The sequence below is a fragment of the Molossus molossus genome, unplaced genomic scaffold (assembly GCF_014108415.1).
Source record: "Molossus molossus isolate mMolMol1 unplaced genomic scaffold, mMolMol1.p scaffold_m16_p_3, whole genome shotgun sequence".
Lineage (NCBI taxonomy): Eukaryota > Metazoa > Chordata > Mammalia > Chiroptera > Molossidae > Molossus > Molossus molossus.
In genome coordinates, this window is record NW_023425366.1 from 13,239,985 (window position 1) to 13,250,613 (window position 10,629).

General features: G+C 35.1%; 1 protein-coding gene across 4 annotated transcripts in view; it reads left to right on the top strand.

Annotated features, from left to right (window-relative positions):
- The window catches only part of LMBRD2 (LMBR1 domain containing 2), a 41,017-nt gene extending 31,349 nt beyond the window's left edge, over positions 1-9,668 (top strand). Inside the window, exons 13-18 of one of the 4 annotated variants that reach the window (XM_036279690.1) lie at positions 363-460; positions 2,296-2,399; positions 3,488-3,534; positions 5,067-5,163; positions 7,703-7,832; positions 8,737-9,668. In XM_036279690.1, coding sequence (XP_036135583.1) covers positions 363-460; positions 2,296-2,399; positions 3,488-3,534; positions 5,067-5,163; positions 7,703-7,832; positions 8,737-8,797 — 537 coding nt within the window. In that variant the 3' untranslated portion in view covers positions 8,798-9,668. Of the gene's footprint in view, positions 1-362; positions 461-2,295; positions 2,400-3,487; positions 3,535-4,273; positions 4,295-5,066; positions 5,164-7,702; positions 7,833-8,736 lie in introns of those variants that run through there. The other 3 variants (XM_036279688.1, XM_036279687.1, XM_036279689.1) reach the window with 3 other exon arrangements.
- Positions 9,669-10,629: the final 961 nt, after the last annotated feature.

Genomic DNA, 10,629 nt, shown 5'->3' on the forward strand with positions numbered 1-10,629 from the left:
ATCATTTTCAGTAATGTCTCTAAAATATTAATTCTCCTTAGGAGAAAACCTGTGTAAACAAGCAAATTAAGATATAATCAGTATATAACATTGTATCAGTTTAAGTTGTACAACATAATGATTTGATATATATATATCAAACGATAACACAGTAAGTTAACATTCATCACCTCAGTAACAATTCTTTTTCTTGTGATGTTAATTTAAAAATTAGTCTATTTAGTGTTTTATTTATACTTTTTGAAAAGTCCAAATTTATTGATATAACTGGATATGTGTGATTGTCTAATGATAGAAAACACAAAAAATGTAGAGCTGTACTGATTTAATTAATATTTTTCTAATTTTTACTTTTTTCTCAGATTATGGGTTCCATGAAAGTTTTATCCTTTATTGCAGATGGATTCTATATATATTATCCTATGCTGGTGGTAATTCTCTGCATTGCTACTTACTTTAGGTAAGAAACTGAACACTTTATTTTTCCACATCTTAGCCTGATGTGGGTATCCTTTCTTCTTAAGACGCTTTTAACTATTTATTGCTTGGGTTATGGTTGATGTTTATTTTTTATTGTGGCTTTGAGGGTGCTGGGGGTAGTTTAAAGGGATTGCTTGAGTGATTAGATAAGGCTCTTTCTTCAAAGATTATTTTCAGAAAAAGAGAAGTAGTTATTCATTACAATTACTTAGGCTACAGAGTGATAGGATTAATTACAGATTTTAAACTCAAAGTCCTGGCCTCCACACTAACAGCCAGTATAGCTCATAAAACACCCCTTGCTCAGCTTCTGTCCAATAACATGAACTAGTCTTGGGGCTTTCCCCACAATCATGCTGGGTTTCTAGATGCTTCGGGTCATAGCTGGCACAGGAGGTCAGCCGAGGAGCAATGGCAATCAGGTTGTACGTGTAAAGCTGGGAAGTACACGGGCTGTTGTTTTTGTAGGATTAGAAAAAGTGGTAGAATCTTAGAGGTGAAACTCAAAAGTTAAAGTACAGGTGTGCTTGGCTTCTAGCACCTATCTTTTCTACTTCTACCTGTCAGGCGCCTCATCCTGTTCTCTGTCTACCCTCTTCACTGCTTGAATGCTCCATGACATACTAAAAGTGCGACTTTAAAAATAATATTTTATTGATGTTAATCAGTTTGCTTTTCTAACAAAAGTAAGTTTCATCCCATGACTTTTTATTTAAATCTTCCAGTACCATTACATAGTTATTACAAATAAGATGTTTGTATTCACAGTAGGATATTGAGTAAATAGATAAGTATTGTTTGAAATAAGTTCTCTGTTGAAGTTTTAAAAACATCTATATTGTGCCCTCTCATAAGTAAAGGAGTTAAAAAATTATAATTTAAAATAAAACTGTTCATAAGAAATGATAGTATATTGTCTTGAGCTTTTTCTATAAGGTAGAAAAGACTTAGGTGTACACTGTGAAAACCATGTATTAAAGGAAGAGAACAGTCACCCTTTGGCTATCCAGAACTAAGTTTTGATTATATGTTTATTCAAAGGAAAATTGTTAAACTTAAAAATAACTCCTTAAAGATGTTTTAGAGTCCATGCAATTTGTCCTTAAGGAAAAATAAGGTAGTATTTCTCCATTTTTAAATTATTTCTCAAAATAGATATTCTATTGTAAGAATATATGAAGCAGTGCCTTACTGACATTTCAGTGGTCACTTGACTTTATAGGTCCATTTTCTTTTGAAATGCTGCCATAATTAGTCTGAATAATATCCATATTATTGGCAACACAGCCATACCCAGAGCTGATCTTCAGACTTCACTGCCCGGAGAGCATGAGCTGTTTGCTGACACTTCCTAAGACCTTTTAGAGACAGTTGTGTAGTTTAGGGCTTCTCATCCTAGGGTATGGTATTTCCACAAGAAAACGAAGATGGCAAAGGAATATTTAAAGTCTCAGAAATACCAGTATTAAAATTGCTATTTGAATATAAGAAAACAATAAATTGCTTTTGTATTAAGCTATTGTTTCGCATCCTTAGATAATACTTTTCTGAACATATGCTAATGGCCTAACTTAATTTGTTTCCTTAAGAAGTCTAGGTATGTGGCATACCCTAGTCAGTGGAGCACTGGGCATATAAACTTAGTGAAATAAGTACTTCTTAAATACGAATGTAACTCTGTGGAACTTGCTGTGATAACTAATAAAATATAGGCTTCTCTGAGGGTGACAGCACTAAAAACAGTTTGGCTAAACATTTACAATGTGAAATAATGCTTTTTTCCCCCCCTTTTTTTTGAAAATCTACTTTTATTAGTTTGGGAACTCGTTGTTTAAATCTACTTGGTTTCCAGCAGTTCATGGGAGATAATGATATGACCTCAGACTTAGTTGATGAAGGAAAAGAATTAATCAGGCGAGGTAAGATTTGTCTTTTAAAATAAATGAAGGGAAAGTACAAAGATTCCAAATACAGAATTTTGTTTGTATAATTTGTAATGTTTAATCTGTCTTAAGAAATTGCAAATTAATATTTTTAGCTAAAAACTTACATAAAACCTTCATAGCAAAAGTAATCTGAAAACATAAATGATTGTCTCATCTGTGTTTAAGAAATTCTGCAACAGAAATTATTTAGTATGTCTGCAGCTAAATAATGCTCTGGTATAGTGTTGGAGTCATTTTCAGGTTTGCTTTGACACATATGCCAAGTTCAACACAATTATAAACACATTGATTAAAAAAAAATCATCAGTGTAATACTGCATAGGGAGTCATTCAAGCCAAGGCTGTTTTTTAGAATGTGGTGGATGATCATTAACAGCCTGTTAGAATACATGGCATTCGACTGGAATCTAAGCTCAAAACTGAATGTATCAAATTCCCTGATGTTCGAATGATGGCAGGATAGGGGAAAAAGAAAAACAAAACTTGAGTTTTGGGACACTCATTCTTAGATACTCTCCCTACTTGGGTCTGGGGCTCAGTTAATGTAATAGTTCTACTGGGTTTTTTTTGCATTAATTAGACCTCTTCTGCAATATCATATCTAGTCCTAGGTAAGATTTTCAAGAGTAAGAATAAGTCAGAAGGTATTTAGAGGACAGAATTATGAATCTATAAAGCATATATCTTATGGGGGAAATAACCCCACTGAGTATATAGCCAGAGATAATAAGGGGAAAGACTTTTATGCAGAAAAAAATAAGAGTTTAATAGGGCATAAAGAAAAAAGAAGTTACAGAGGAACATATTTCAGGTGACCCTGAGGAAGAACTTTTGCTTCACTGAAACTAGACAGAGCCTCAAAGGCCATCTCCAACTAGAGCAGAGAAGGCATTCTCTGTGGGGTTAGGTGAAAGCTAAGGTCCTTTCCAACAATAACCTTTCACCTTTGACTTGGTAGTAATTTAAAGGAAATTGGTCATAGTCTGATACCTTTACTTCAATTGCTCTGCATCTCATTAAGCCATGTTGTACCAAATTTGAGACCACTTTTCTGTCTTTAGAGAAGAGAAAAAGGCAAAGGCAAGAAGAAGGTGAAAATCGAAGAAGAGTAAGTACAGTACTTATTAAATTGCTGTAACCTAAAGATTAATGTGCAATATCAAAGATATTTAGAACAGTTGGCTGGAGACCAGAGAATAGTTGGGAACGATGTAAGATATATTTATAAAGCTAGGTAATTTTGCTAGTTTCAGATGTACATGCCAGACATTATAAAAACTCATCAATAATAAATTCATGTCCAACATTAGCAGTATCTTAAGTAAGGTAGGTGCTCAGTAAATAGTTTTTATCAAATAAATGAATAAATTCATACGGCCTTGATTGCTTTAAAATTATACTTTTTTATGACATTAATTTTATTCCTTTAAAATTTTTCTTCAGTCTTCCATTTGCTGAGGCAAACTAACCTCCTCTTAGAGAGTAAAAAGGCAAAAATGAGAAAAATCTAGTCACAGTTAACACAAATTTTCAACGCCTGAGCGTATCTGTACTGGAGAAGTGAAGACTTGGGAGACATGCTACTTGTCTCTCGTGTTCGAGTGTGTGTCATGTAAGAGGAGACTTGTGCTTTATTTCGGAGCATGACTAGACCCAGAGTGGAAGTTACTGGAGATGGAGTTCACCTCTCTGAACATTTCCACGGTTTACCAATATTGCAGGGGTGATCATGCATAGAAATTTCATGTCTTCTAGTAAGAGCCAAAAAGCATCTGGCATGGCTACTTTAGAATGAAGCCTGCACTGCCTGGGAGGTGGAATTATGTGACCTCTCCTGTTCCTTTCAGTTCTAAGAGTTTAATGAGCGGAATCCTAGTTAATATGGTTTTAGTGAAGTTGAGACCACACACAATGCCATGTGAGTCATTATCTAATTATCTTTGCATACATCTTTTTGTTTTGTTTTCCTCACCCGAAGACTTTTTTCCATTTTTTGTTCAGATAGAGTGGGAGGGGGAGAGAGAGAGAGAGAAAACCATCGACGTGAAAGGGACACATCGAAGGTTGCCACCCGCATGACCCAACCAGGGCCGGGGACAAACTGCAACTGAGGTATGTGCCCTTAGCGGGAATTGAACCCAGGTCTCTCCGGACCGCAAGCCAATGCTCTAATCGTTGAGCCAAACCAGCCAGGGTTCTTTGCATACATCTTTAATTTTGCTATCAAACATGAGTTTAGAGGTCTCTAAATTTGTAATTAGTTTGGGAGAAAAATTTTTAAATATCTCATTAATTATGAGTTCTCATAACTTCTACATTGTCAAGGTAAGTTTATTGTAGTAGCAATATTGTTTTGACATTTTAAATGGAATTGAATTATATAATAATCATAGCTAGAAAATATGTCTATAAGTCCTTTCATTTGTAAAAGTTAAGTTTAGAAACTATTAAAATCATGTAGAGATAAGAAAAATTGACTAATATTTTTAAAGGCACTGCATTAGTTATACTGATTACCTGATGAATTTCTAATGAAAAAGAATTACATTATATTACTCTATGTGTATAATCTATGCACACTGATGAATTATTTTCTGCCTATGAGTTCTTCTGTGATATATTTATGTGTTTCTTTCCTAGGAATGGAAAGAACGTTATGGACACAATAGAGAAGATTCCACTAGAAACAGAAATGTTCATATTGACCCAAAAGAGTCAGATATTAGTACGAACCGATGTAAGTAGTTTATTCTCTAAGTAATTTTCTTTCATGCTTGCTTGCATAGAGACCGAGGATGAGGATGCCCATTCAGAAATGTGGTTCTGCAGTGACTTTCTTTTTTTATCTCTTAGTGTATGGGAGGGACAGAAACTCAAATACGCATTCTGGTAGGGGAAGGAGACATCTGGGATATAGATAAATAGTTGTAATTGTACTACCCTAATTAATAGTACTTATCCCGGGCATAGTCTAGGCAGATACTAATTTCTATTCTTTACATAGATTTTTTTTTTTTTTCTATTAGGACATTTAAGCCGTAATTCGGTCATTTATATAATAATTTACTGACCTATATATATAGGGTACTTTCCCAGGTATACAGGGATATGGAGAACATAAACTTCCATTCTTGAGATGCTCATAATTTAGTGAGGGACTGATACCAGGCAGGAAACATTTGTTAGTGGTTTGAGTTAGGAAACCTCCCTACCCTACATCTTCAGTCCTGCCATCCGCCCCTGGAAATGTGGCAGGAAACCTGTTTTTGTGCAGAACCCAGCCCTGCGTAGAAGGCAGAGGTTGTCTGTCTGTGGGAGATGCTGAAGGAACTCGACCCGGGATGGAAGGACTCTATTGGGAAAGGATTTCTGTGCAAAAGAAATACTTAACTATATCTACCAATGACTAGCACTTAGCCAGGTGCAGGTGTTTTAGGCAAAAGGAATAATGAGCCACATGAGAGAACCTTTGGGGAAATGCAAATTTTTCTCTGAGTAGAGCCTAAAATATGAGGAGCCTGCTAAGAGGGGAGGTTACAGAGATAGTTGGGAAACATATTATTTTTCCCAGAAGTTTGGAATTTATCCCAAAGATAAGATTTCAATCTGGAAAGAAGCATACTTAGATTTCTGATCTGGAAAGATTTTGACAGCAGTTTAAAGCATGATTTTCAGGGAAGTGAGACACAGAAACCAGTTTAGTGTCTGTTTTGGTAGCAATAGAGAAGTGATGAAGGCCTGCCCTGGCCTGTTGGCTCGGTTGGAGCATCATCCCGTACACCAAAAAGGTTGTGGATTCCATTTCCGGTCAGGAGGCAACCAAATGATGTTTCTTTCTCTCCCTACCTCTCTCTCTGAAGATCAATAAAAACATATTCTCACGCAAGGATTGAAAAACAAAAAAAGAAATGATGAGGGCCTAAAATAAGCACTGATCCTGGAGATAAAGAGAAAAGGATGGATTTGAATGAAACTTAGGGTAGAAGAAAGAGGGAAGAGCTAACGTTTAGTTAAAGCTAGGAAATAGCAGGAGGATTTTACTGAAAGATTTGGAGGCTTGCTGACCATGGAGTAGGAGTAAACTGAGTGGAAGCATCTGAGAGTATGGGAGAATGGGTAAGAGAAGAGGAAACACAGACTTAGGATGATGAGTTAGAGAGAACCTGGCATGTGGTAGGCAAACAGGATTTGCTGAATGAGAGAAAAAATGAGGAGGTGAGTCTAAGATGACAAAAATGTAAGATATGAAAGAATTGGTTTGCCCTACGTTTTCAAAAAGGATTCTATTATAAAGTGATTTTGAAGCTATTGGACTGCTCAAAACATTGTGAAAATGTAGATTGTTAATGAAGAAAACCCCATCCACGCAGGAGTGGAGAGTTAGGACTCTGGTCTGCGCAGAGTAGGATGGTCACCATTAGTCACATATGGCTGCTAAGCATTTGCAATGTGGCTGGTGCTCCATATGAAATAATATTTTGGATATATTGAGTTAAATGTATTAAAATTAATTTTATCTATTTCATTTTACTTCTTTAATGTAGCTACTAGAAATTAAAAGTAAATATGGGGCTTGCATTTTATTTCTGTTGGACATTGCTGCCCTAAACTCTTGCCTATTGTAAGAAAGATTCAGGCCTTTCTTTTTATTCTTTTTTATTGAATTTGTTGGGATGAGATTAGTTAATAAAATTATATAGTTCAGGCCTTTCTTAAAAAGCTGGAGTTGAGTGTTTGTGCTTTTACCACCCCAAGTCAAGTAATACACAATACAGTATACAGATGATATATTACAGAATTGTATACCTGAAACCTACATAATGGATTACCCAGTGTCACCCCAGTAAATTTAATAAAAAATAAAGAGCTGGAGTTGAGTACACCTTAAAGACGATCTTAGCCAGGAAGTGAGATATAGTAGTCCCTGGATTCACTGTAAAACCAACTGAAACTTGATTTGGTTATGAATAATTTTACTGTTATGATACCATAGTTAAATAGTAACTCTCATTTGTAGTAATTAAGTCTGCACTGTAGCTGCTTCTGAGCTTAGACTAGCTACAAGAGCAAAATTGTCCTTGTTATTTTCTATCATATTATTTGTTATTTTAATTTGATTGTAAGGAAGGAACCATGTAGTTATCATTTCTTAATACTGTCGTCACAATCAATATTGAGATCCTTTATAATCTTGACTTTTCTTTTTGTGAGTTCATAGTCCATGATTCATAAAGACAATAGAAAAGTAAACATATTTTTTTTTTCTTCTTTTGCAGCAGCATCCAAATATATCAGGGCTAATAATAGGACTGAAAGGGACCGAATAGAACTCCTACAAGATGCAGAACCTTTGGATTTTAATGCAGAAGCATTTACTGATGATCCTCTGGAATCTGAACCAGGAAGGTAAATTCCAGCTGTGCCCTTCTGGCTGCACATTCCTCTGAAAGCGTAACAACGTATTGCCTGGACGAGACAGTAAACATAAGGAAAGCGTTCATCTTCACCACCAACAAAAAGCATATTAAAAATCCTTGGATACTACTTTATACCTTCTAATGCTTTTCTGTTTTTAAAATTACAGTATCCAGTGGTGGTAATTGAAATCTTAATAAACTACTATTGGCATTACAAAAAAAGAATTGAAATTGATAGTAAGAATCTTAACAGTGTGTATTTCTGACCATCTCATTTATGAAATTTATCATATTTAGCAATAGCCACTTAGCTATGACTGGGTGTCAGACACTATTCTAAGCTTTTTACAATGATATTGTATTTTATGTTGTAAATCCAATTGGATTTGAACCCAGAGAGGCTTATTAACTTACTCATAGTCACAAAGTTTGTAAATGGCAAAATCATGTATTCAAACCCCAGGACTCTGGCTACAGTCTGTGCTTTTAGTCACAATGCTATGTGGAAATAATTAAACAAAAGCAAAATATGCATGAAGATATTTGCTATACCATGCCTATAAAGAGCAAAAGATATTCTATTTATAGTCAATAATCAAGAGTAGTTGTTAAATCTTTTAAGTTCCATAATGTGTTTTACATCTCTGCACCCCTTCTCTTTTATCTCTCTCACTCTCATGCATGTATTCTAGGCTCTAAACAGTTGTTGGTTGGTTTATAATTAAATAAATCCCTTTGGGATAATATCCTTGGAAAATAAGTTCCTACTTTCAGCTCCTGAGTAGATATTACAGTGCTTACAAATTATGTAGCCACTTCCTTTTAGTGTGTCCTTGTTTTTTTCTCCTTTATTATTTTTGATGCCTCAGATCATTTCTTTATCTGCTTTTCAGGTATCAGCCTGGTGGACGATACCTTTCAATGTCTCGCAGCAGAATATTTGATGATGTTTAAAGTCTGAAAGAATTTATGGAATAAGTAACCAAAATCAGCACATCAGTTCAGTCTGTATACCCTAGAATTTACACTGTACTCTCAATGAAAAGTGTCAGGATAAAAGAGACTCTGAAAATCAATCACATCTTAGTAATAATAGTTCATTCTTCATTGAATAGAGTATCATCTTTCCTATTAGAATTTATCACATACCATTCCTGAAGTGTCTGCCTTAGAAGCACAGTGAACAGTGGAGAGGTTTAATTCATGATAAAGATCAGTATATGTTGAGAACATGTAGTTCAGGTTGTTTCAGATTTTTTTTCTTTTCAGGAAAGTTGATTTAAAGCTCCAAGGAAGCCCTAAGCCAAACTAAATAATATTATACAACTTTATTTCAATTTACATATTTGCTGTTTCTAAAGAATATGTTAATCCTGTATTTCCCAAAGAGTTGGAGACCTCGATAACCATATTTATAAAACTCATGTCTTAAAACAAGGCTTACTTACTAGACATAACTGAATGTAAAAAGCTCTTTTTTAACTCTATGCATATTAATTAGTAAGGTCTCTGCACGTGCTATTCAGATTATACTTCAGCTGAGCGTGTTGGTGTCTTCAGCATGTGCGCAGTAATTGGGTGAGGTGTAATCTGGTCGTAACTGGAAATTGTCATATGCTTGTGGTATTGCTTTGTAAAAGATTTTCATTTCAGAGAGAAGTGTTCATCTTTATTATTGAGCATGTTGATTTGTTTTGATTTTTCCATTTAAGAAGAATTTTACACATTAACAGTAAATACTGTTTTGTTTTTTGTTTTAAATCCTCACCCGAGGATATTTTTCTATTTATTTTCAGATAGAGTGGGAAGGAGGGAGACAGAGAAGGAGTGGGGAGAGAAACATCAATGCGAGAGAGACACATCGATTGGTTTCCTCCTGCATGACCCCGACCAGGGCCCGGGACCAAATCACAACTGAGGTACATGCCCTTGACAGGAATTGAACCCGAGACTCTTTGGTCCACAAGCCAGTGCTTTAACTGCTGAGTAAACTGTCCCACAAAATAATCAAAGAGTCCCACAAAATTCTCTAACTTTTAAAGGTGCTTGTTTATTGTTTTTTGAAAAATAACCTCTGGTTATTCGAAGGCAAAAAGTGAATGCATTTGCTGTTATTAGCAACACTTAAATTGTGGTTTATAGCAAACACAAAATTACAAGCATATCTTGGAGACATTGTGAATTCGGTTTCAGACCACGGCAATGAAGTGAGTCTTGCAAAAAAGTGAGTCATACTTGTTTAGCTGGTGGAGGATATTGCCTTTAATTTGTAAAAAAAAGTAACATCTCTGGGTGTAATAAATCAGGTATGCCTGTATATTAGAATGGAAATGTGTAATAACTTCTTGGTTAAACATGCTAATTATTTTTAATTGATTTTTTTAACCTTTGTGTTTAAGTCAGAGTTGGGTACTGTATTTGACATCATCACATTACTCGGTGACTGTAGTTGACAGAGCATGCTTGCAGGGAATGTCTTATGTCCTGGAGCATCCAGGCCGTGGGTTCACTCGGTGCCGACTGTCCTTGAGCCTGCCCACAGCACTCTCAGTTCAAAACCTGTTGTTCTGTGTGACTTTTAATAGTGCCCACTTTCACTCTTAAGTATTCCAGTTTGAAGAGGAATCACAGTCACTCTAATAATATGATTTTATGTTTTCTGAAGGTAAATCTTTTTGAAATATAATTTTTAATTTTTGTTTTCCTCTTAGTGTTACCATGTGAATTTTTAAAGACACAGTTCTATGCAGATAGTGAAAGGAATAGGGTATCATCCTATTTAATTT